The sequence below is a fragment of the Apis florea genome, unplaced genomic scaffold (assembly GCF_048593485.1).
Source record: "Apis florea isolate Af1SG1 unplaced genomic scaffold, ASM4859348v1 contig_3517_pilon, whole genome shotgun sequence".
NCBI classification, from domain to species: domain Eukaryota; kingdom Metazoa; phylum Arthropoda; class Insecta; order Hymenoptera; family Apidae; genus Apis; species Apis florea.
In genome coordinates, this window is record NW_028256778.1 from 1,522,307 (window position 1) to 1,549,852 (window position 27,546).

The 27,546-nt window shown below is 30.7% G+C and overlaps 1 protein-coding gene and 4 long non-coding RNA genes across 8 annotated transcripts in view; 3 read left to right on the plus strand and 2 right to left on the minus strand.

Moving 5' to 3' along the window:
• The window catches only part of LOC100866007 (uncharacterized), a 63,382-nt gene extending 58,820 nt beyond the window's left edge, over positions 1-4,562 (plus strand). For 2 of the 3 annotated variants that reach the window (XR_015293964.1, XR_015293963.1), the window contains 2 exons: positions 3,578-3,669; positions 3,976-4,562. Coding sequence is in view for 1 of the 3 variants with exons in the window: in XM_086913873.1 (XP_086769999.1) it covers positions 3,578-3,586 (9 nt within the window). In the remaining 2 variants the exon portion in view is untranslated. Of the gene's footprint in view, positions 1-3,577; positions 3,806-3,975 lie in introns of those variants that run through there. The other variant, XM_086913873.1, reaches the window with a different exon arrangement.
• Positions 1-27,546, minus strand: part of LOC147656653 (uncharacterized) — a 122,503-nt gene that overhangs the window by 61,571 nt on the left and 33,386 nt on the right. The window lies entirely within an intron of this gene.
• LOC147656654 (uncharacterized) lies at positions 4,789-5,392 on the minus strand. The gene is made up of 2 exons (XR_015293965.1): positions 5,018-5,392; positions 4,789-4,945 (listed from the first exon to the last, which is right to left on the minus strand). It is a non-coding gene; the product is annotated as an uncharacterized LOC147656654 (long non-coding RNA).
• LOC147656655 (uncharacterized) lies at positions 6,586-16,895 on the plus strand. Its single transcript, XR_015293971.1, has 2 exons — positions 6,586-6,807; positions 16,350-16,895. It is a non-coding gene; the product is annotated as an uncharacterized LOC147656655 (long non-coding RNA).
• Positions 8,289-9,432, plus strand: LOC147656656 (uncharacterized). 2 transcript variants are annotated; one of them, XR_015293968.1, is made up of 3 exons: positions 8,289-8,553; positions 8,666-8,796; positions 8,871-9,432. It is a non-coding gene; the product is annotated as an uncharacterized LOC147656656 (long non-coding RNA). The 2 variants fall into 2 exon arrangements; XR_015293969.1 differs by having other exon boundaries at positions 8,323-8,553; positions 8,861-9,432.

Genomic DNA, 27,546 nt, shown 5'->3' on the forward strand with positions numbered 1-27,546 from the left:
GCGGGGACGACTGTAGGGGGGCGAGAAGGGAATCGTTGAGAAATTATAGCGAACTGTTTCAGCAACAGTTGACGAAGCGCAAGTTTGCCAGCGACACCGGCTAAAAGAGGATCGCTGATCGAGAAATTTGCATTATGCAGATCGGTGAATTTTGCGAATCGTTTCTTTCGTTTTGTTAAAATATTTCGAGTTTTTGAGAGTTTGAATTCTTCTGGAACTTTTTTGAAACTTTCTCTCTTCTTTTTGTTTAATGGAACGTATGGTGTGAATCATAGGAAAAATTGTATTAGAGGATCTATGTAAGGTTAAAATTTTGTTGTTTCTACTTTCTGCTAAGCTGCAGAACTTAATTTAACTCGAATTATTTGTTGTTATGGATTGTTATTTTGATTCTCTGTGATACAGATTGAAATGTTGAAAATGAATACGAAAGTTAGTATGTAAAAAGATATATGTGTCAAGTTGGAAATAATTTAAGTTTATTTTGTTTCATTTAATGTGTTAGTAAATATGCCTGAAATGCTATTTTTCTATACGAATCTTTACTTCTTTAGGCTTCTATAATTTATAATTTTGCATAAGTGTGAATAAAGTATAATATGTCATTAATGGTGAAAATAAAGTCTTCTTAATGATATTTAACTTATTGAAATCCAAGTTTTATTATTAAATTTTTTGAAATGATTCAAATCACTAGAAAATTAGAATTTTCATTTTTTATTCTAATAATTTAAATTACTTTTTTTCTATTTTGTTAATTTACTATAAGTCAAAGAAATTTGAAAGTAAACTGAAGAATTATCATTTCATAAGAATTCTTAAGGAATCTTTATCTTAATCAACAATATATCTTATGTATATAATTTTATATATTCCTTTTAAAATATTTATTCTAATAATAGATAAATTTATACTATTAGAAATTCGAAAAAGATATTCTTTCAACTATTAAAAAATAGATAATCATACAATTTTTCTTTTCTCATTCTTACCATAAAGATCCAACAACCTCAACAGATTGGGTGGCAAATTTGCACCAATAAAACATGGAAGAAAATATGTGTTACATAATATCGCCTGTTTACAAGGTATTACTTTACATGCAATCATCGTTTCGCTTGGTGAAAAAGAAACACCTCTAATTAAAAAATTCAATTTTCATCGAGGGTAAAAGTTGATCTTTATCCACTCTTTATCCACTCTTTAGGCTCACGTTAAACACTTAACTTCCCTTTGTCTAAGGATTAATGCTTTCGCCGATTAGGGTGAACCCCTTCCTTAGAGAGAAGCCGAGTATTATAGCGGCTCTGAAGCTTTCCTTCATAATTGGAAGAAACGACGCCTCTTGGCCTTAATCGACGATCCCAGTGGCAAGCAACGACTAATTATTATCCGATTCTCCCTCGAACCACGCGAGATACTTCTTGGATAAGTTCACCAAGTTAACGATAAATTTGCTTTAAGCTAAACTTTTAATGTAAATTGAATCTTGCGACTGGAAGAAATTGGAAGAAATAAGTGTTTCTTTTTTTCCAAAGTCTACTTATTTCTGCAATTACCATTTTTTTTTTTTTTTTTTTGACTTTTATTTATAATACAGCATATTCATTCACACAGTACATTTTTTCTTCAACTTATATTCAATTATTATTCCAATAATATTTATATTTCACGTAACTTGCTTCTTCGAGACAACACAGATTCATCCAATTATAATCCTTTTATTATAATCTTTCGTATTATAATACAATTTTATTGATCAACATTTATCGATCTTGTTATTTTCACAGATTGCTTCTTCTTCTTTTTTAAATTCATTTCTTTAAACAAATCTTGCTAAATTATGTAAATTATTAGTTATAAATATATCAAACGTAAGTTTAAACGAACATCCTTGATTATCTTCCGCATATGGAAATGGGTTGTTTAATTAACCTCATTCACAATCGATTGCAAAGCAAGTGCTAATTAAGTGTCTTGGCGCAGTAATCAGCGCGCAAAGAATCGATGAAACTTTGTACTTTGCCAATCAATTTCGATCCTTCCATCTGTATTCTCTCTCGATTCGTTAAACTCGATGAAATTTCTTCTCCACTTTGAATTGCGCGGATGTAACCGCGCGATAATATCGGTGGAGGAACAAAACATTGAAACGAGAATGCAATCTCCGTTAATGGGTTAAAGCTCGCCAGAAGATATTCTAATTGCGCCAGATCATAGAAGGAAGTTATTACAAAATGGAAAAATATTCGTTCGAGCGAAAATCGTTCCATAGCAAAGGTAAAGAATCAAACCGATTTCTTACCGATCAATCGTCAAACAAGTAAATTTAACATGGAGATATGATGTGAAAATTAATCAGATTTAGTTCGATCGAGATTGTCGCATGAAAGAATCCAATATCTAAATGTTTTTTGGATCGTTAGATGTGACTCTTTCGACTCATCAATTTCTTCGATTTTTATCAATTCTATGTATATTTATATGTGGAAGCATGTTCTTCTCGTGAGATTCTGATATATTAATATTGCGCATGAAAGAAGTTATATGAAAGAAGACTAATTCAATGCAGAATCGTGATTAGGCTAGTAATATTTTTTTGATCCATTCAAAATTGTCTTTAACAGTTATCGAGGAGGATCCGAATTTTTGGATAACTTGGTTATTTGTAACCAAAAAGTTTAAAAATCGTTATTTTTTTAATCGTGTCAATCATTTTAGAATAACTTATCCTTGATCCCTGTTATTAGCCTCGTTCGTTTTAACATCACGCTTTATGAATAGCGTATTTCTTTTTTGACCGAAATAGAGAGACATCTCTGTTCAAAGAACGATCCAAGAATCGAAATCGAGTTGAAAAAGCTTGATTCAACTTAACGGATTCGTGAGCTTATACGAAGAGTGTTCAAGAAGGGGATCCATTTTCCATCATCATCGAATCACGGTCACGGTTGTCGTTACATTTTAATCCTGTTACAAAGCACTTAGCTGGTTAATGGCTTACGTTTCTTACTTTCGTCTTGCGTTTGAACGGAAGTGGCGGAAATTGCGCAAGTTTCGCTACGAGAAACTATCGTAAAACTTGGACCCTGTTTAAATCGAAGGTGGATTAATCAAGATCCAGATGTTTTCAGTTAAAACCCTCAAACAGTTTTCTCTCCTCGCCGAAATTTCGAACAGTCTGATCGTTTCTTTCAATCGTCTATAAAGAATATGAGATACGTTGTTGTTGGATAAGATATTTCTCGAAATTGGTTTCGAAAGTTTTTGAAAAATTAACAGGAAAGGAAGAATGTTTTCTACGTTATTCAAAGAACGGAAGAGAATTTTTTAAACAGAATATAAATTTTATAAGAAATAATATACAAAATAATATTAGTGGCGGGATTAAATCCAATGAATAAAACATGAATACAAGTGAAATTCAATGGAAGAGATTCATTTCGTAAGAATATTATTGAATTAATAATTAAAGTAATTCATTTTGGTATCGAACAATTTCGATACACTATATTTTTTCTTTATTATCCTTATAATTCTCGTATTAATCAATAAATTAAATTTCCATCCTTTTCAGCACCAATGAACATTTCTTGGATTTCATTGAAATTAAAAGACAAACGAATTTCAATCCTAATTTGACATTCAAGAAAATACAACAAAGCAATGGTAAATATAATTCAAGCAGAACGGACATTGCATTGAACTCTTTAAAGATTAAGGGAAAAATTGAGAAATTACTTTTTATAAGAATTATACATTTTAAAAAATGGAATAAATATCTTTGACAAAGATCACATAAAAATTTTTCCTTCGTGGAAAAAGAAATTTCAATTACCTTTAAATAAATTAAAAAATGTTTGACAAGCATATTAGATTTATCGAGACAATCTCTTAATAATACGATCATGGAATATTTTCAGGTAAGGATGTTTCAATATCTCGAGGATTTAATTAACGTTATAAAATGTTAAGTTTTCAGATAACGTAGCCACGAAATGGTCGACGATTAAAGGCCGCAATAATCTTATAAGGGACGGCCTTTCGCACAAACTGCGCTGCTCCTTCGATTTTCGTTTCCATGGGGAAAGATATATGAGCGAGAGCGTAAACCGACAGTTACGAAAGATCTAACGTCGTTCTCCCTCGACAGTCACGTCCCTGTCAATCATCCCTGCCTGGAAATTTACCGATAAATCCCCTCGAGGTGTTCATTATCGATGCGGCCGGAATTATTGTTCTAGATACGCGGCCGATCGTGAAGGAGAGAATAAATTTCGCGACAAGCGACTTGTGCGGCCCAATACGAAGAGAATTTTTATTATTGGAGGTGTGGAAGAGGCGTTGCTTTCAACCGACGAGTTGTATATATATATATATAATACTGATCCTCCAATTATTTGTTAATACAATTTTGAAGAATGTATGTAACTAAGTAAATTTCTAGTATTGGAATAACAGAAAGGAAAGTATTGGATAATATTTTAGAATTAGAATTAAATTTCTGTATTTTTTTAAATTTAGATCCATCGATGAATAAAATGTCTGAAAGATTGGAAAAACTAAAGCAATTTCAATTCAGAGGTATTTTTAGCATTATCTTGGAAAGGATTGGAAACAACGCTTTCTTTGATATATAGCTTCTCAAAAGAGAAAAGATGATGATATTGATTAAAATTTGTTAATTGTTTGTATTATACGTATTCGCGACATGCTATATGACTATTGATTATTTCAAATATCATTATATTATATAAAATTCTAAATGTACAATAATAATAATTTGCATAATTATTACTTCTTTTTATTAACAGATCAAAATACTTTAAACGGTATATATAAAACTACAAATTAATGTTATAAATAATATTTATTATAATACAAATTTAACTTTTCTTGTATATGGCCAAACAATAATCTTTCTACTTATTCACTCTTACTTTATCTGTAAAGAATTAATTTATGTAGGGAATATCATTACTCGTATGCGTTGCAAAATGAACGAGCAGGCAGATACCTGGCATTCAATTTTTCCATTAAATCAAATTTTCACGGGACAAGATAGATACGAGTTTAATTAAACCCTGCAGGCATGTTTCTTTTTAGAAAATTACCATTTCGCTAACGGTTAAATATTTCATCCATTAAGGCAATTTTTTTCGAAACGCAACATGTATAACCTCGTGTTCATCGGGATAGAATATTTGGCTCGACGTGCATTAATTTGATAAAAATATTTCATTTCTGTTCCGTCCCGAATATTCCATTCTTGCGAAAATTGAAACGAGAATTTCGAAATAAACTGTTACGTTTTTGAAGAAAAATTTAAATGAATAATTTGTAAAAGAAAAAAAAAGAATAAACGAATAAAAATCGATTGGATATTAAAATCATCAATGAAGAATTAAAGTAAAATAAATATTGAGCGAAATTATTTCTTTTTTATATATTTCACATATTTTACTGGCATAAATATATTACTTTATTTATCAGATCATTAACTAGATTATATATTTAATTATTTTTGACATAAAATTATAAGTTTATTTATGAATAAATTCTTGACTTTTGGATAAAACAGGTTATAAAGATGATTATCTATATTAATTTAACGAACACAATTTTGATACATAAACAGTCTGATCCTTCTGCATGATGCACAAGATTCATGTAATCAGTTTAAATATTTGAAGCATCGTATCCAATAAAAGAATTTGCTTATAACTCATTATATATTAACTATTAATTATTCTATATTGAATGAATACAAAACATGTTATGATCAAGTTTTAATGTTATTCATTTTTTAACATTATTTCATTTAATAGCTATATTCTATTTAATATTCTATTTAATAGCTATAAAATTTATAAAGATTATAAAATTATTTGCATATTTTGAATGAAAATGATGATTATAATTCCTGATGTTACAAGAAAAAAATGTTTCTAAATGTTAAATATCAATAAATTTTTAACATTTGAAATTCCTTTCTTTAAGGATTTATTTTATCCTTTGAACATCGATCAAAATAAAATAGATCAAATAGGCATTGAAAAAGTTCAAGCTTTAATTTAATTTTTCATATCTATTTTCAAGAAATAAACAAAGTTATTTGAAATTTAAAGAATTATATAAAAACTATAAGTAATAAAATTTAATTACGAATTGAAATTCTATCGAAAAATATATAATTATTACATAACAAAAATCTTATTTACCAATATTATCAATTCTTCTTTTGTTATAACAAAAAAATTCACATATATCAGCAAATAGAAAGAAGAAAAAAAAATATCTATCACATTATTTCACTTTTTCACCATTTTGTCTTTTACTTAACCTATGGTTACGAAAAAACTCACACGTGATTTGGATGTAAAGTCGAATATCGAGATTCGATATTACTACGAATGCTGCGATCCATCGCAACTCGAGAAAGTGTTACCAGTGTGTCCAAATGGCCCAATGGCTGATGTGATGACGTAACAGAGTAGGCCTTCTTGAGAGAAACTTCAGTATTCGGCCACAAGTGGCGCGGCAACACGTTCTTTCGACGACGTTCTCGATAACTTTGTAAATTATGCATGACACGGTTTGGCGTGAACCTCTCGATACATCCGTTCCACGGGAGGAAAAAAGTTGAGGATAAAAAGAGTCAAAGAACAAGTAAATGGCGTGGAGGAAAAGAAGCTTAACGGTGCACGATCTTGTCGAAGTAAGATCTTCGAGAGGGTCGAAAAGAGAGAGATCCTTTTTAAAATTCAAGAGAACATCGTTCGATGCGAATTTCGACTAGTAGATGCGGTAAGTTACTAACTGCTCATCAAAAATGCATAGCATAATTTTTAGAAGAATAGGCCAATTATTTTTTAAACGTAAATTAGATTTATAATCAATGGAAAATATATGAAGAAATTTGATAATATATTAACTATGTCGTTACTTCTATATAAAATATAAAATTAAAGGTTATGTTTGTCTAAATCGTCTTTAAAACGTATCTACATATATTATTATACAGTATTTCCATTTATTTATACACTTTTTGTTTCTCTACTTCTGTTTTCATTTCATATATTCTTTGTTTTATTATTTCTTTCAACTTTGTTTTAATATTACTATTATAAAGACAACATGTATTCAATGTTTTTCAATAAAATTTTAATTGAGCTCAATTGACCGTTGCTTATCAGGTGATTCTTTTTGCTTTTCGTTTTTTTTTATCTTTTTTCATTGTTTTCAACTCATATTTTTTTGTTTTTCCTCTCTATATACTTTCTTTCTTTCTAAGGATTTGCATATTTCGCTATATATAAAGATTCGCTAACGCGTAACATTATTGCATTAAAGATACACATGATTATTATCTTATTATTACTGTTAATATTGATAATATATATAATGTTATCATCATTGTTATTATACTATATTTATTTAATTGAGAAAAGAGTTATCTCTATATTTCTATTTCATATAAAAGAATACAATATAACCTATTTTTCCTTTAAAAAGAAATTCAAAGAAATGTTTCACATTTATTATATAACACTACTATTTATATAATTTATAATTTATATATTATAATTTCAGCTTTTCTGTTCTAAAATTCTAAAAATTTTTTTTATACAATAAATAATAATTATTAAATTGATAAATCTTAATTTCAATTTTTAGCGAATTTTTCAAAGAGATATAAAAATAGAAATTCAAAATCTATTTTTATTAAAAAAATTTTTCTTTTATATTACAAATAGTAATTTAAAAAACTGTCGAAAAATGAATCTGCACTCTTTTGTCTACTTTAAAGTACCGAACATTTTAACATCAAGTATATAGAAGTTAATTTTCTCGAAACTTGTGTAAGTAAACTTACGTAGTCTATCTCATCTACGATACCCATCTCCCCCTGATTTACCCTAATTTAAAAACACACGAGCTCCAGCACCGAGATAAAAGCAAGTCCTTGTAAAAGAAAGCATCGAGACGGAAATCCTGATTGCGATACGAGTGAGACACCTGGACGGAAGTTTTCTTCCCTCTCTCTCGCCATTGTTAATGGCTCTCTTATACCTTAACCTCACCGTTTTATCTATCCTCTATGAAAGTGATTTTAAAAGAAGTGAAATTTAAACGAGTTCCCGCTATTTGTTCCGAAAAGTTGATCAACGTTTTTTCAACGACGTAGCGATCTCTGGTAACACGAGCAAGAGGGCGCCTCGATCGATTACGACTCGATTTAAAACCGTTCTCGTGTTGGCGCAGGTTGGACGAATTGTTTTGTCAATGGAAATCGATCGGTTTCGAAGCTAATTTATCGTTGGTGCAAGTGCACTCGCGTTTTTTCAGCCGCTCTCTGGTTTTGTGTATCTTCGCTCGAAAATAAATACACAATGAAAGATAGCCTGTTTTTTTTTTGACGCGATTCGATTCGCGAAATATCGATTCTCCACTCTGAACGCAAACCTTCCTTGAATAAGGACACGTTAATTTTAAATGAACGAAATTTGAATGGGATTTTATATGAGGCGTACGAATATGGAAAATACAAAGGTAAATATTTATAAAAATATATATATATATATCATTGATTTCGATTATTTTTTAATATATTGTCAAAGTGTTACGATTTAATTTCTTTTAATCTGCCATCAATTCTCCGTAGCAATGAACCTAACCTAATTTAACGGTTTCGAATGAAATTGTTTTTGCGAACAACGAACGACTGCAAATAAAATTTTTCACAAACAAATATCAGAACGATTTGATAATACGTTAAAAAAATTATCAAGCTTGGTACGTTTTTCTAAATAATTATCAACATTGAAAAGTTAAATTCGTATAGCTAAATTCGATGTAGCGATATGCAGAACGAAATGATTTCAAATGTGGAGCATTTGTCAAGATGTGTGAAACGTTTGCATGCATGCGAACAATGTGTTTCACAGAATTGGAATAAACGAAATTTATCCGTGAGGCTTCTTCGAGTTGCGGATGCACGTATCACTAAGGTGAAATCTGGTTGGCGATCCGTCTAAAACGACAAACACGGCAACCCCTAATCAAGCTCATTGCGGCAAAGCTTGCACGTAATTAAACATACGCGCCACGGTGAATACAAACGATGCCTTTATCTCGAAACTCGATGAAACTTCCTTTGAAGTCGTTTCAAATTTTGTGATCAGAGGATTGCCCCATCTCTCTCTTTTTTATTTGGGCTTGTATACGAGTTTTATTGTGTAAATGTACAATGTTCTAATATGTACAATATCAATCTATCTCTCAGTTTATGACACAATTTTTGATATTTTGGAAAATATTGCTTGTTGACAGTGAAAAGTAATAAATTTTTTATTTATTAATTATGAATAGAGCATGGATGCATATTTTAATGAATATGAATGGAAATAAAGATCCGTCTTATCTTTTAAATAATATGTATTTATTTTGGATATTTTATATTTGTTTACGTATCATTGTGATAAATTTTTGTGTATTTAAATTTCCCATAAATATTTACATTAACATGCATAAACATTTACATATAGTTTAGTTATTGAGAGGTTTTTGGATTATATGTGCTTTATTTTATGCAAGCGTTTAACTTGCAGAAGAGAATAATAGACATGATTATTATGCATTATATACATTATTATACATGCCGGATAATAACATATTTCAATTTTATGTGTTACATTTGTTAAATAAATTTTATTATACATTTTTATGTTATATCAATTCTTAATTAAACTTTTAAGCATTTTGATCTTGGTAATAAGATTTATTTTTATTTATTTATTTTTATTTTTATAATCTGTCTGATTAGATATTAAATTAAAAAATTTCATCTACGTTTGTCTAACTTAATGCTATCTATTTCTGAAAGAAAAAGCAATAAAATTCTATAATAAAAAAGAACTTTTAAATTTAAATTTTGCAAGATCAAAAAATATTTTCATGAAACTTTATTGTAATTAAAATGACTATTAACATTTCAAAGCATTAATTTCAAATTGATAATAAAATTTGCAAAAGATTTATTAATAGAAAAAGTGATACCCATTGTGATAGATATTTTTTTTTAACACTATAGTAAAAATATCAATATTTTAACTATTATCATTCAACTTTTAAACATTTCGTTGTTTTTTTTTTCTATAATAAATAACTAATTTGAAAACATTTTATATTTATATTCATTGAACACAATTTTCATAATTTTGTTAACATAAAACTTTTGTCCATCTGCATTTAAACAATCACGATTTTACAGCAAAATAAGTAGGCAATCTTGGTCACGATTATTATATGATTTACCCTCGTTAAACAGCATGCCACATTTTCCTCGAAGTCAAACGATAACGTCTGATCGATCGCCGAACATAGATAGAAGGGAGAATGTGTCACGTGCTTTGAGGGGTGAATAGTTTGCGGTTCGTTAATTTAGAAACAGCTATACCCAATGCCAACAAGCAAATTCGTTGCATGTTTGACGTGTAACACGGGAAAATTTATCGGTAAATAATCAAACTATACAGTGTTTCCCTCCTAGCAGCCGAGTTGTCGAACTCGTCACGCGACAAATACCGTTTTCGTTCTATTTTATGCATACAATATACTGCTTAATGTCCATTCCATTTTCTATTGGAATGGGAAAAAATTTGAATTTTCGATTCCAGAGGATCAATTCTAGAAATAGAATGAAATAACAATAAAAGTTGGTACATAAAAATGTCGAGGCTTATTTATTAAATTGTAAGATTAATTGAATAAAGAGAGAGAGAGAGATAAAGCGATACTCAAATAAAACGATATTTATCTTCGTTACGTTATTGTGTTATTTTTGTCTTGCTTCATTTAACTTAAAACTTGTTTGTGACTAAATAATTAAGACCCAATCAATATATATTTTTGCGTATCCATTTTTTTCCAATTATTTTAGATCTCACCTTCTATTATTGTATTCACTTAACGATTTTATGACGGATATATAGAATAAGTTAAAATAAATAAACTTTTGCTATAATATAATTTTCAAGTTTTTTTTTTTTTTAAAAATTCAAATCGTTATGTATTCATATACGAATCATAAACAACTTATTTGTTATAGTACAATGCCATATCGTGTAAATGAATGGTACAAAATCGATGTATAATATTCTATCGTATTGTAATAATACCTATTGCATCGTACAATTAAAATTTATTGCTTCTTTTTTCATTTAATGATAAACAAAATTTATCTTTTTCTTCTCTCAATTATATAAAATATATTCAATACACGAGCACCATTTCTGTTATAAATTGTAAATACACGTCAATCACGCTTAGTTTTAATTTTAATGAAAACGCCGCAAACCTTGGTGAGGGAAAACGTCGAAATAAATCGCGTCTTCAGCCTGACGAGGCTCGCTATAAACGCCCATCGTGTTTCCCCTCTCCTTAAGTGCCCTTCAACGTTTAATTCCACTAGATTTAACAGAATTCAGCCTATATATATATATATATATATTTCAACCGGTGAAGCCAGCAACGATCTCTCCCCCTCCACGAGCTCCCCCATTCACCTGATCCCGAAGAAAGATTTCCCCTCCCTTTTCTCCGTCGTGCGGCGAAAATAAATGCGTGATTCCTCCCCTCCACTTTCCTTCGGAAACGCTTGCTCGTATATCAGTTGACTATTCGGTTGTCTGGCTCAGATACGGTTGACGCCACCACGAGCCCCGGAAAATTCTCTTAAACTTTAAGATTCCATTAAGCCGCGTACACAAGGCCTGTCGCCGCCAGCCTCGGCCGCATTATCGAATTTATGAAATCAATATAAGCCAGTTAACAAGCCTGCATGTCGTATTGTAGTGTATTTGGAATAATTTGAAGCTTATATTATATTGCTCGGTTTCTTAGACAGGTGATGATATTTTGTTTTTTGGGGGGGGAGGGAGAGGATTAAGATTATTTATCAGAGTGATCTTTTGTAATTTTAACTCGTGTTTCGTACATTGAAGCAAATTTTTGGTTCCAGTTAATTTTGACAAATCAAATATATTTGTACACACATTTAAGATGAATGAGAGAAGGAAGAGAGTAGTTAGTTGTTATAAGATTTCAGCTGTGCATTGATGAAAGAAATAGAAACTACGAGTCAATATGTATAACCTTACTTCCTTCGAATCTAATCTTTAAATGTTTCAATCTTATTATCCTAATAGTGCTTCACAAATTCTACTCGATTCTACTTCCTTTTTTTTTCGAAATTTGATTGATAAAAGAAAGAAATTCAATTTGTTCTACTCGCGCGATACGCTCGAGCCCATCGCTACTACAACATTTCTTTCAATTAAATCATCGTGGCGAAATTTCTCGAGTGTACCGGCGAGTGTACAAAGAAAAACGAAGGAAAGGGGAGGGGCAATAACGAAGGACGGTGATAAATAGCAGCGAACCACACAGTGATTCATAATTAGATTTTAATCAGAACGAATCACCGGACACGGCGAGTCGAGACTTACCGTATCGCTGATGCACTAATTCACGACGCATTAGCTCCACCGCATTCTCCGCTCGCTTTAATGGCTTCTGCCGGTTGCTTCCTGGAGAGAAGACCCTTGGCCGCGTCCAACCTCTCTCTCGACCCTCCCCCTCGAAAAGGAGGACAATTTCCACCGCGATGCTTCTCCCTCCGTGTCAATTTTCCCTCTCCATTGAATACGTACAATGGAATGGTCAATTATCCGTCATTTCCTTATATCCTCGAGTTTCTCTTTCTGAAACTTTGTGAAACTGGGCAAAGAGAGGTCGATTCGCGTGTGTTATTGAATTATAATAATTGCAAAGGTTCTTTGTAGTGAATTATTGATACAGCAGTACAAATATATCTTGATATACGTGTGTAATATTATATTATTTCAATTTCTTATAATTATTTTATATTGTTTTATTTTTTTGTGATTACTATTTAAAAGAAAAATAAATAAATAGAATTTTTTTGATTATAATCAACAAAATTACATAAATATTAATTTCTCACTTATTATATGACGTGTATGAATACGAATATTCTCGACACGAATTTCATAAAAATAATTCATTACGTATATATAATGAAAAACATATTTATTTCAATTAATTATTTCAATTCCATGTTGAAAAATAAAATAATCATTATTCGCGATATTGCAACATACTAAAATACATACATTTACAAATGAAATACGTATTCGTAAAATGAAGTAATTATTCCAAATAATATTTTAATACAGAGAGAAATTATCAAAGTTGATTGATCGTATTTAATTCACGTTTAAGAAAATAATTCTATTTAAAAAAAATTAAATTTCAACAACTTTTTGGATAAAAATGTTGTCCTTTTATAATTTTCTTCATTCTTGTAGTGAACAAACTACAAAAAAAAAAAAGAAAAAAAAAATCATAACAACCAGATTGAACTCATTGAATTATTTTTCACCAGAAGTCAATTCTTGTGGAATTACTAGATTACTAGATTATGAAGAATGATATATATATATGATCATCTCAAAAAAAATTTCCACAATCTAATCGTTTCTTTCATAATTCAATCTAACTTTCCGATTGTTCGAGACAAATAATCCATTTTATCGATAGCGTCTATTGAAAATTAAAATTACAAACGTTCATTACATCGTATCTAACGAAACGAAACAACAATTTCGTTCGAATACCACGGAACAGAGAAATTCACACTACACGCAACGATAGCATGAAAGAAACAAGCACAACTCCCCTCCCCTTATGATAATAAAGATGGCGCTTATTCCTCCATTTACGATCACCACTCACCCCCTCCCTTCCTCTGTATTCTATCTACACACGCGTATCTCCCAAGCAACGGAATTCATTTGAATATATTTAATACATACGAAGATCAGAAACAGTCGCCAACTTAAAACTCTCTCCCCCTCCCTTCTCGTCGAAAACACCGAGCGAAATCTTTTCACGCGTGCGTATTTCACACACGCACGCAAATTGCGTGCAAAGTGTACGCGATAATTCACGTGATAAATAACACGGGCGATGGAAATGGACCGATCGCATCGCAGATGCATCTCACGCTTGTTTACTCGTTCACGGGATATATATATATATATCACGCCATCCTGGAACGCTAATAGAGGCGGTTTCCGAGTTTGGACCACTTACAACCCTTCGATCCTTTCCAGGGTTCTCGTGGGTTACCGCTTATATACCCTATCTACCCTATCGCTAATTTCGTCCGCTCCTTAAGGAAGGCCTGTGTTAGACCTTCCTCCTTCGATTATTAGCTTCTCCATTAAGCTTCTATCCTTTGGATAAACGGAGGAAATTTTAGGAGGGAGGAATTTCTTTTTTCGCCGTTGGATACATTTCTCGTGTAATCGAGAAATTAAATTTTAATTTGAGAAGCAAGTAGGAGAATCTCTTTTAATATAATAACGTAAGGGTATAAATTGGATATATCATTGGATGCTGTTGTTGTTCGGCTACAGCTCGATTTTCTCGAGACATGGGAATTTTGTGTTTATTTTTGACAGACGTTTTTTCCACGTCTCGATTTTCGAAGAGAAGAAAAGGGTGAAGGAAAAAAGACGACGAGGAGACGATATTCTGGAAAATGATCGGTGAACCGAGTGGTTTTCGAATTCTGTGTGTATGAGAAGTCCGATGCGCCAGTTCTTTCTAGCGAAGAAAATCTGAGAGATTTTTTTTCATTTTTCAACATGGCTACCTTGTAAAATCGAATTTCACGTTGGCGAAAGAATCGTGAATTTCCGCTTTCTCTGACCATAAATTGCAGCTCGTGGAGGAAAATTTTGCTTCATAGCACGTCGTTATAGGATCGAAATCGAAGCAAACTTCGATTGAGAATTTTGCAACGAGAGAAGGGCAATTTATTTTTTTTTTTTTTTTTTTTTTAGAGAAATAATTTCTTTATGAAATTATTATTTTGAGTTAACGTTAAAAAAAAATAGTAATTCAAAAGGTGGATATTTTCGCGATAAATCGGTAATTTTTTATTTCGATTTATGGTGAATTTTTAAAATTTGTCATTTGTAGTAAAATGTCAGAAATATATCTATATATATATATATATTTGGTTTGTGTTGAATATTACACAATTTATTGATTCATTTTTTTATTTTATTAATCAAATATGCGAGAATATATATTGAAATTTCCAGTAAACATAGAAAAATATATATATATATATATTCTGCATTTGTATAAAACAGTAATGGGGTGAGATCCAAAATCCGCAATAAATCGTTCACTTTTTAATCCGATCTGCATTTGTGTGCGTACAACTTTCAAATATTTTTTTATGCATATTACACGTAATAATTCAAAACCACTGGAAAAAACTGTCCTTCTCTTGTGGCAAAAGATAAATCCTAAATTGCAAATTTGAATCGTTGGAATTGTAAATTTCTTTTATTTATGAAGACATTTACAATTTCAAAAATAAATTTATTATCTATGGAAAATGTATGAATTAAATTTCGGCTTAATTATTATCGAGATCTAAATTAAAAAGAAACAATGTAATATAATTTTAAAGTAATTAATTTATCGCAACGAATTTATAGGTAAATTTTACGAGGATTATCTAAAGAATTTCTCTGAGATCTCAAATTTTATCACCCCGTATTCGAATAAAAGAAATTCAGAAATGGATTTAAAGAGTTATTTTATACGTTCATTTTAAAATATCAAAATAAAATAAAATATGTAATATTAAATTTAATAAGAAATATTATAATTAACAATATAATAAAAAATAGGAACGAGAGATTTCTAAAAATATGTTTAAAAAGTAAACCAAAAAATAGAAATCTCACAGAAGATTATCAAGATTGGAAAACAAGATTGTAATTTTAATTTTCTTACATTATCCCAATAGACGTACGTACAATTGTCTTTTTAAGCCGATAATTTTAGCTCCGATTTTTATTTAATCACTAAAAAAAAAAAAATTTGATAAAGGAAGATAATCATTTATAAATTATCGGTAATAAAGTAAAGATGAAGTAACAATTAGAACGTTGATATAATACGAAAGAGAGAGAGAGAGAAAAAAAAATCAATCGAAAGAATAATATTTATAAGCGAGACTCCAAGTGAATTTATCGAAAAATCGAAAAACAGATGATACGTGCAGTATCTAAGATCATGCTCTAATCTTGAAACTATCGAAGCATCGATATATACGAGCATAAGATAAAAGTTTCGAAATTAGCCCACTTAATCCAACGATACGTTCCAAAGTATGGCTTTAAAGTTCAATCGAGCTTCAAGAACCTCAAAATAAGCAAGTTTTCTTACTTTCCTTCTAGAATAGTTGGACGAAGAAAGAGGTCGAAGAAAATTGAGAGAGAAAAAAAAATATAGATGATGCAAAATGCAATGTTTCGAGGCTGGAAAATTACTTTTTTTGTTTACAAACAAAAAAGGAAAGGAGAGACGTATGTATTTCAAAAAGAATGTTCTTCAAAGCGGGATAAAAATTGTAAATGCTAAAGAAAAGTAACAAGTGTAATTGCTTTTCATTCCCTTGCTTCGTATGGATATCTGGTTCCTTGGAACTACGACGCTGAAATCGATCCTACAACTTTCAATTTACTAAAACTTGTCAAACTTCATTTTCAAGCTTCAACGAAAGGATGAAACGATCTTTGCGACAGAGAGACGATTTTCATCAAAAGCAGTTGTTGAAGAGGATCCCGAAGAAGATCTTAAGATATATAACAAATTTTTTTTACAATAAAATTATTCTACGATTAAAAATATATGTATGTAATTTTAAAAATTAATAATGCTCGATACAATAAAAATTGTAATTATAATACTTTTCTTAAAAATAAACATATAAGTATCGTGCATTCCAGATCAGTTGAATCATAGTACACGTAGATATATATATATATAAAAATATAATATAATACGATTCATAGACCACAAATTGAACGGTATTGAGTATTATAAAAACTATATAAAATAAGTATTTTTATAACTCGCGTCAGCTTTCTTCAGCTTTTATCATATGTCTAATTATCATCATATGTGTTACAATTAAGAATGAAACGTTGAAAATTGCTCTTTTTCACTAATGGAAAACGAGAAAACATTTCCTCTATGAGATAAAATGTTTATATTTATAAAATTTTAACGAAAGAGCTTACATAGAAATATGCCACAATCTTCGAATGTTAATAAATGCGTAACGTATACATTGAACATTTTCTGCTTTTTCGTACATCTTAAATTAATTTCAAAAATTGGTAAAGTACAATATCGATTAACTTAACGAGTTAATCGATCAATCAAGCCACTGCTATATTACAATCTCATCCTTATCCAAATAAAATAAAAACTTTCATCAATCCACTCTTTCGGAGTTTAAAAACGATGACCGCTGGCCGGTCGAATTTTTCGTCGCGTCGAAATTCTTTTCGATCGGATGCTCGATAACAGAGGGCTGGCGGCCATTGCTCGATCGGTACGTTTTCATGCCGGTAAAGCGACTGAATGGGCATTGTGCCGTGGATAACGACTGTACAGCCACGGAACCACGGTCTGAAAGGAGAAGTATCGCATTGTCCTCGGTGACAAGACGCCTCTGGAGAAGGGGAACGTGAATAGAAGAGAGGAGGGGAAGAGAGAAAGATAGCGAGAACAAGCGGCATTCGATACCCACGTCTTGAAACTTCATCGCGATTCTTACTTCTTGCTCGATGTAAATGATCCCTGGATGCTCGAATTTGGCTTGGTCGTACGATATTCTCGCTCCATGAGATAATCCAATCACGTCTCGATATATTTGTATCTCGTTCTCGTTGGATAAAGAAGAAATCGTTTCGACTCGAGTCGTCGACCGAATTCTCTTCCCTTTTTAATTTCTTCGCTTCGTTGTCCGGCACAATCGAGGTTCGAATTTACATAATCAAAATGGAACGTCTGAGATTACGACAAGTCCCCGCGGAGTCTGGAGAGAACGACTCTGCATTGGCATATTTTACCGCAAAACTTTTTTATTAAACAAGTTTCCGTGAGAATAGGCTGCTTCTCCTTCTTGGAAAAATAAGCTTGCCGGTAATAAAAATTTTGCTTGTTCTTTTTTTTTTTTTTTTTTTTTTTTTACATCGTATTGCATTTTTTTCCCTCGATAAAGTTGAAGGGGTAATTAAGAAATACGATACTACATCATCGTCTTTTTTTATCTTCGCATCTCGTTGAGGAAAGATACGATTAATCGTGGCGCATTTTATCTATTGTTTTTTAATCAATTCATTGATTGTCCTGTTAAAATTTTATTAAAAATGTATTGATACAGTGATTTTGTTTTTACTTGCTCGCCTCTTAAATTACGAAAAATAAATAAAGGAAATCCGATTTTTTGAAAATTTCTTCTTAAGTAGAAGCAACAGATGAAATAATTATTTAAAAAAAAAAAGAAATTAATTTATTTGAAATAAAAATGTTTGCAGATAAATGTTGTAAGATTTTATTTGTGAAACTAGATTATTTTATTCGAATGTAAATGATTTACACGGATAATAATAAAAATATGAAAAATGTAAGAAATAATAAAATTTTTTAAATTACGAAAGAAATATAATATAAATAAATATTTTAATATCTACCTATCTAGAGATGAAATAATCATACAAAATCAATTGAAATAATAAATATGTAGAAATAATAATAGTAAAATATTATTTATCTCTCAATATCAAAAAATTATTATTTAAGATGAAATAAAAATTTTTTCTTTTCCCATTGATCAATCGTATTTCTTCAAGATATTTGCGAAGAGGGCAAGGATAATTTCGAAAAATTATCACGTATTCTCATTAAGAATTTTGTTATTACGTTGTTATTTTCTTGATCATCGCTGTATTTACCGTGTTAAATCGGTACACGTTATTTAGAGTAGTCGATAAAATGACACGTTAACGATCAGGTGTCGCTTTAACGAAGAGAATCGATAAATTGCAATTTCCTGTTACAGGTATCGTCCATTTTCAATTAATGTCGACGGCACGTCGATTGGGTATCGTTGGATGTTGAAAATTTTCATCAAACGCAAAAAAAATAAATAAATAAAAATGTTTAATCACTCTCTAAACAAAACCGTGAATCGAAATATATCAAGGGAAACGTAGAAATTAGATATGGTTCAAAAATTTGAATTTTATACTCGCGAAATTCTTTCTCGAAAAATCCAGAGTGTTCATCCTTTTCTTTTTCTTTTTTCTTCTGAAGAATATTTATCTTAAATATTGAAGTAAAAGTTTTAATAAATTCCAAATATTGAAATATTCTTCGAACTCAGATTCGTAATTAATTAATATAAATAAAACTAATCATCTCTTTGATTTGTAAAAAAAAAAAAAAAAATATTAAATTTTAATATTTTCTCTTCGTTACAATATGTTTTTTTTTTATTATTATCAATAACAGATTATTCTTTTGCCAATAAATGTCTTATAGATCGTAAGAAAAAAAATTCTTTTCTATTATTTAATCTTTCAATAATAAATCTTGAAAATCTTGAAGAAGTTAAAAAGCAGTTAAAGAATATTCATTGTCATATTTTTTTTTCTAAAAAAATAAAATTACAAGTATAAATAATCTTTTATTTAAAAAGGTAAAAGATCAAATCGATTATATAAAGCAAGGTGTAAATTCTCAACAAAGTCACGAGTCGAACATTGTATTTGCATTACGAGAATCCTAATCTGTTACGAGCTTGTTACCTAAAAGATTAACAATGGAAAAAATATTTTTGTAAAGGAAACATAATGTAAAAGGAATATACAATGACTCACACACTCATTCTTCATTATCTTTATGACACGAGGAATGAAAGAATCGTATAACACGACGATGAAAACCCGTGTCCTCTAATTCTGAAAAATTCTTAGAATTTACATTTATCTATAAAACACAATTTCAAAGAATTATTTCTGCAAATTAGCTAAAAACGATTGTTATTGTAAAAACAATATATTCTATCACCCAAAAAATATTATTATTCAAGGACGTTTATATTCCTCCTGTAATTGTATCTGCATCAAACAGGAAAATGTTAAAGAATTTTCATTTCTTCTTTTTTCCAATCCTAATTTCAAAACAAAACCAATCCTCTTCGATCCGAAAGTGGTTCGTGCCGAAATTCCAACGCCAATCTCTCCAGTGGAGTGAACTTTTACCGTCAGTCATACATAATTCAGCAGGTCCATTGCCAGTGGAGAAGAAAACAGCAGGAACAAGGTAAGGGCAGAAGGGAAACGAAATAACGGAGCCAGCTCTCTTACGAAGCGAGCCGAAAGCAGCAACAACTGGTTAGAATCGAGTATGATTTTGAGCACTTTCATCTCCAATTCCTTTTTCTTTCTTTTCTCGATAAAATCTTTCCTGAATGAGGCAAAAGGGAAAGAGTTTAAAATATGATCCCGTGGAAAAATAATATCGGAAAAAATTTTCCACACGATTATAAAATGCTTTCGAAATCTTCAGTCAGCTGTGAATTTCTCTTCAATGAGAATCAGGCGAAGCTTCTTAAAGATCATACAATTTATATTATTACCGAAACAAAGTGCAGTTAAAAAAATACGCTCAAAGATGATTCTATACAGATTAATTATATAATGACTAACATTTCGATGGATGCCATTTTATTCATCAAAAATTTCTAAGCATTTACTCTTGTTTCATATTTTACCTATAGCTCGTTAATAAAGATATTTACTTTCCAATTAACTGTTGTTTCCGATCCGGGCAAAAGCTATTTCGAAAAACTGGAACATCGTGGAATAGCCAGCGTTGTTTCACGCTCCTATCAATTTTTCATCTATCTCGGTTTGGATGTACAACGCCGTTTTCCCTATCGCTCACAAACCTAGAAAACCTAAATTCCCGAATGAAAAGATATCTCACGGTATCCAGCATCATATTCGATATTTGTTTCGTATCCGGGAAAGAGATTTCATCGTTTTGTCCCGATATTTTCGCCCGTGAAAAGGGAAGGAAGCGAGAAATCTACGAGAATAGGTTAATTCATGCAATATGTATCGTATGTTCCATCGATTTTTTACCATCTCTCCTTCCTTTCAACGTCCAATCGTTTATTCTCAAGCTCGATCTTCTCGAGTAGAGGAACACGATTGAGGTTATGTTACGTTAACAAATAAAGAATCTCGTAAATAGTCGTAAATGATAATTAGATTGCTTAGATCGTATGTTCCATCGATTTTTTACCATCTCTCCTTCCTTTCAACGTCCAATCGTTTATTCTCAAGCTCGATCTTCTCGAGTAGAGGAACACGATTGAGGTTATGTTACGTTAACAAATAAAGAATCTCGTAAATAGTCGTAAATGATAATTAGATTGCTATTAACTCGATTGTAATGTAATTTTAACGTTGAGGTATTGGTTTATCAAATTATAATAATAATAATTAAACAATAGAGAAGCATCCACTTGCAAAACATCGTGTTCTAAATATCATTTTTCTTCGCCATATATATTCCGACAAGCGTTTTTGTACTTTAAATCCTTCCTAATTTTCTTAATCTTGAATTACTTGGAATATAATAATAATTGAAAGATTTTCATTCGAAGTATTGTATGTTAATAAAAATAAAAAGCAATAAAGTGTTTCGAGAAATTTAACGTGTTACGTTCGTTTTTCTCCTCTCGAAGCTCGTGGCTCCATCTTTAGGGGAGGAAGTAAGCAGGAAGAAAGGCTTCCGGACAGTAAGGAGCCACGGGTGGCCTCGTAATTTTCGTTTAGCTTCCCTGAGACGCTTTTGATCGCCTTCCATTGTCTTCCTTCCGCCCTCTGCCCTCCACCGTTTTGCTCCCGCTATTTTTCCTCCACCACGAACCGAAACTATTATCCCGCAGGAAGGAAACGTCGAGTCGCCGGAAAGTTGTTCCCCCGCGTCGACATCGTGCAACGGTCTCCACGCTGGCCTTATTCGATTTTAATGAAACTCGATGCATCCGCGAGCCCTGTCCTCGGAATTTATAAGGATCCACTTCTTCGAGATCGAGCCGAAAAAAAAAGAGATTGAATTGTGCGACGTGAAAATTTTTTACAAGATTTTTTTTTAAACTTTTTTTAATTGTTCGTGTACGAGAATTTTTGAATAGAGCATGGGAAGAAGAAATATTTCAAATATTCCGAATGTTATTTTTTATTGGAAATGAATTTCGGAACGAAATTTCGAAAGTGTTTTTGAAAGTCCATAACATTAAATAACAGTAAATAATTTCTGGCGTGTTCAAAAATATTCAACTTGAGTGAATGGATTTTGTTCAATGAATCGAGATAATATATTCAGATAATAATTGTGATCAAAAAACTATTTACTTCTCGTTTTACATAAACCAAAAAATCTCTTTTAAAATCAAAAGTTTCACCGTCTTTTCATTTTTTGAATACAATTCCTTCTGTGAATGAAAAGTTTCGTACCATTACGCAAAATATACACAATGTTAAAGATGTAAATAAAACTTCTTCAAATTCTTAATTAAAAAAAAAAAAAAAAATTCCACTTCAGCTTTGTTTTCCCACTTTGTTGTTGCAAGCCGGTCATTTCTTACGTATTCATGGAGAGAGAACGCATGAAAACGCCTTGCCTGGCCACGAACGACAATAGTAAATCGCAGCATTTCTCCTCCACCTCTTCGAAGGAGGGGCGGCCATACTTGAAATGAACTTTCTTCTTGACCGCGTCATAAATATTTCGTGGCTGCAGAACGAAGAAGAAGAAGAAGAACGTTTCCTCTTTCCTCTTGCAGAGCGATAATAGTTTTCGAATCCAGTGCTTCTTCCTTTTTATCTCGAAATTCTACATCGACGAAATTTAAATCCAGGTTTGGTTATTGATCCAATTTGAGAAATTTGATTTGTTTTTCTCTTCTCTCGTACACAAAATTAAAAAAGGGAGCGTGTTATTTTTTATTTTTTATTATATATTCCGGGTTGAAATGCATTGTGTGTGATTGTCACGGCAATTCCTCCTTGTCGGATTTTGCAAAAAAAAAAAAAAGACGAACGATGCATTCGCGCGTGTGTTTGGCTAACGCAGTTTTTGGGGCGTAACGTGTTGGGTAGACGAGATTAACGTTTGTCTGTATGAATTTGTTCTTGCGTTTCTGTTCCTCAAAATTGTTATCTCCCTCCCTTTACACGTCTGCTCCTTTCTCCTTATCGCGTGTAATTTTTGTGCATTCTCGTTTTTTGAAAATTCTCGGTGAAAAAAGGCTGAATTTAGAAAGAATTAATTTCAAATGTATTCTATGTACTTATATTTATGTATTAATTATTATATAAGTTCAAAGAATTTTGAAGTAATTGGAACTCAAAAAAAAAAAAAGAGTTGTATGAAAATTATGGAATCACATTAAATAAACGCATATTTGTTTAACGTTAATTCTAATGCGTAGATATTATACTATATTTTCAAGTTCAAATATCGATGTGCAACACACGAGATAGAATAAACGAGACAAGATTCTTTCTCACTTTTTTTTTTTCACACCGAAATAAATACACAGATATAAATAAATAAGTTCTACTTTTTCGAAATGAATAAAACGGATTCTAGATATTAATTAATATTTCGTTATTTCCCGAATTTAATTTTAAACCGCTACAAATCCATTATACTGAGGAAGAAAGATGTGCGTGTGTATCAATCCCCTTTGTGCCATTAAACATTTTCGTTTGTTCATTTCATCATAGCCTCTTGATACAATGTTATCTACGTTTTATTGAACAGAATCACGCTAAAACAACTCTATAACATTCAGTGAGAAAGAATACTGTAACGCAAAGTAAAATTATTGATTCCATTCCAAAATAGAAGACGTTAATAACGATGTGAAATAAAATATCTTGCGATTAATTATCCATTTGTTGATTGTATCGAAGATAAAGTACGATTGATAATACAAGCGAAACTGACGAAACAGTATATAATTCATCACGAAACTGTATAATGACAAATAAAATGAATTTTGCTGCTAGAATTCGAGCTAACGCTTCTCATTTATCATCTAATTCGTACATCACGTGTTTCCTATGGATATAAATTTTCCTTCCGCTTCCTCCCCACTTAACTCGTGGAAACGTGTCCTCGGCCCTTCATTTATATAATAAAAAATATTAAATCGATCAATTTTGTATCGAGGATTCGACAAAATTCAATTATAGGATCGATTTTTCTTTGGAAACTTTTAAACCCCTTATTGGCATCCATATTCGTTATTTTGTCTACAAATAATTGGATTAGAAATGATTTATATATATATATTTGTGACCATACTATTTATAATCTCGTTGAAGATTATACGAGGATCCAATGATCAATGTCTTTACAAGACCTGCTATTCACTTTGTGACTTGACATCATAAAAGATACATTTGCAAGAAAAAGAAAATTTCTAATATCTCACGTTTTATTACTTTTCCTTTAAAAAGAAAAAAAGCCTCTGAACTATCATTTATCATTAACTAAACTCGTGACCCTTCTTCAAACACTTTTCATTCGTTTCAATGCAAGCTAAGAATTATTAATAATATTTCTCGTTATTTACGATTGAATTCTTCCTCAAACTGAAAATCGTTATTATATCAAAGAAATCTTTCAAACACAACTTTATAAAGCGATATCCTATTACTTAGCTTTTAACACATAATCAATACCGTTCTCCTTTAATTAAAAGATTCGATTGCCTTCGATTTAATCCCTCAAAATTCACGGAATCTAAATAACCGTTTTACAGAGCTTGAAATTAATAAGATACTCGTTTTGCGCGGCAATATATATATATATATATATATAATATGACTACTGGACATTCGAGATTGCAATCGTTCACCGGAACTCGTCCAATATTAAAAGATCGTTTTTCCAAAGCGAGGGAGTCGCCTTTAAAGGGCGTTCGATTCGTGCGAGCGCTCTGTTGGAAGTCCATTTCCTTAATTCGAGCCTTTATGTCGTGGTTTAATGCCAACTGAAAGGGAAAAGGGGATCGCCGTTATATCGTTAATCGTTACTCTGCCTTCTCCCTTTGCCAAGATTAATACTACAACCACGGCCAATAAACGCGCAGCCACGATTCAACCGATAAAAGAAATTGTTATTGCGTTCGAGAGAGAATTGTTTGTTTTTTCTCGAATTGGAAAAAAAAAAAAAGATTTCTCTGATTTCCATTGATAAATAGAGAGCTTGCATGATTTTTTAAAATAGATGGAGAGAAATGTATATATATATTTTTATTTGTTTCGATATAATAATGGATGTTGGGAGATTTTTTTTTTTTTTTCTTTTTGCTATTCGAGAAAAATTCGATACACTCCAGTAACTTTCTTTGTGAATTTTTAAAAGAAAGATTTTTCTCTTCAATTTTTTATCAAAAATATTGAAATGATTTTTTATACTACGAAATATATATAATTTCGTAGAAAATAATAGTTTGTATGTATATTTCTTTTTATTTGTGTTTATTCTACGATTAAACACGGTGGGATTCTGAAATTATTTTTTTAACGAAAAATTAGAAAGAAAATCCAATGTTTTAGAAAGAAAAAGGTAGAATACTTTTAATACCAACTCGTATAGATGATATTTTGAAAATGAATATTTATCATCATCGAAATACGAGAAAATAGAATACATTTCATATAATGGCTCATCGAATAAACAGTTTTTAATTACGATGCAACGACGTGTTTAAGTTATATTTTTATCGTGTACACGTCATAACGTATAAAGAACTCAATCTATTTCCAATATCAAAATTCGATCTATCATCTCAATCAAGAAATAACAAATGAAAAATGGAACGTAGTCATCTTTGATATTTATTGCGTTTCGATTAAATAAAGAATAAATAAAATTTTGTTTACGCCAAATTTAAATGCAAACAGTAAGTTTAATATTTTTGTTTCTGATTTAATTAAAATGAAACAACGATACTTTCAAATAGTATTTTATCCTATTTTTCTTAGCTCTGTTTAAATTATTTTATTATTTTTATCTACTTATGATTGATTCTAAATTAATATTATTTCTTTTCATTTAGATACAACAACGACAATTTGTTCCTGCAGTTATTAAAATGCAATTTTAAAGTAATTACTCGATTTAAACGTATGAAATAAATATTTCAATTACACGTATCTATATTTTATTTCATTATTAAAAAATGAACGTGGAATAATTAACCGAAATTAATTAATATTTCCTTCGACATATGAAGAAAAATATGTTATTTTCAAGAAATTTCGTCCAACAATTATAATTGTATCTTAATATTCACATTTGCATATAAATTGAAAGGAAATAAATTAACGAATAGAAAAAATAAATAGAAGAACGCAAGAAATATTATTAATATTTTACAATAATTGTATTAATAATTTCAACAGGGCTGAAAAAAATTTGAAACAATTTAAAATACTAAAAAAAAAAAAAAAATACCGAAATACTTTCATATTTAGCAAATACTATTTTGAAAATTATTGAAAATGTATATAAAATACACAACACTGTATAATAATACCTGTACGAGTTGATGCAAAAATATATATTTGAAATACTATTTCTTTACTTAAAAGCACACACTTCTCTCACACACTAATACCTTTTTCTCCGCAATAAAAAAAATATCACATTTAAAACACATTATTTGCAAATCTCTCTCACTCGAAGAAAGATAGAGATATTCAGTTCCATTCGTTCCATCACAAAAATCTATCTTCTTCATATTTCAAATATAACTTGCTAACGAACCTTTATTACATAAGCCTGTGAAATTCTTAAAATCGTATAATCACATCACAAGCTGTGTACACTTCCTGTATATAAGTAATTCTTCGTTCAGGCACGGAGAAACCAATCAAGCTCGACGGCCCGCCAATCGAGCTTTGTAATAATCGTTAGCAGCCTTCTTGTTACCGGAATTAATTCAATTGGCCGATCCGTTGCTCGTTGTATCAGCGGATTTTCAACCAATTGGAATAACAGGGCTTATCTTTGCATCCTGGTTGTAAACCCTGTTGATCGTGCCAAATTACATCAACCCTGCTCGTTGATATTTAACAACGGGGGGAGGGGGAGGGGTGGGAAAGAAGGAAACCCCTTCGAAAAGTGTGGACACGAGAGTCGCACAGATCGAAGTTACGGGATTTTCGATAGGAAATTCGTAGATCTATCATCGTCAAAATTGTTTCCTTTTTCTTCTTTTCCAAAAACTCAAGATCATATTTTAAATGACATTACTTTTTCATCTCAAAATTTAATCTCCTTAAAGAGAACGCGAAGAAATTTTTATCCTCCACTATTTTTGATCACTTTGAAATAACGAACGAATTTTAATGCGTGACACACTTTCCGGCTATATTTTGCTTTCTTGTTTTCAGAAAGCTGAGAACTATTCTATAATAACAGTGTAATATTAACCCTCTAGCGTTGGATCTGAGAAGTTGAAATATATATATATATATTAGGTTA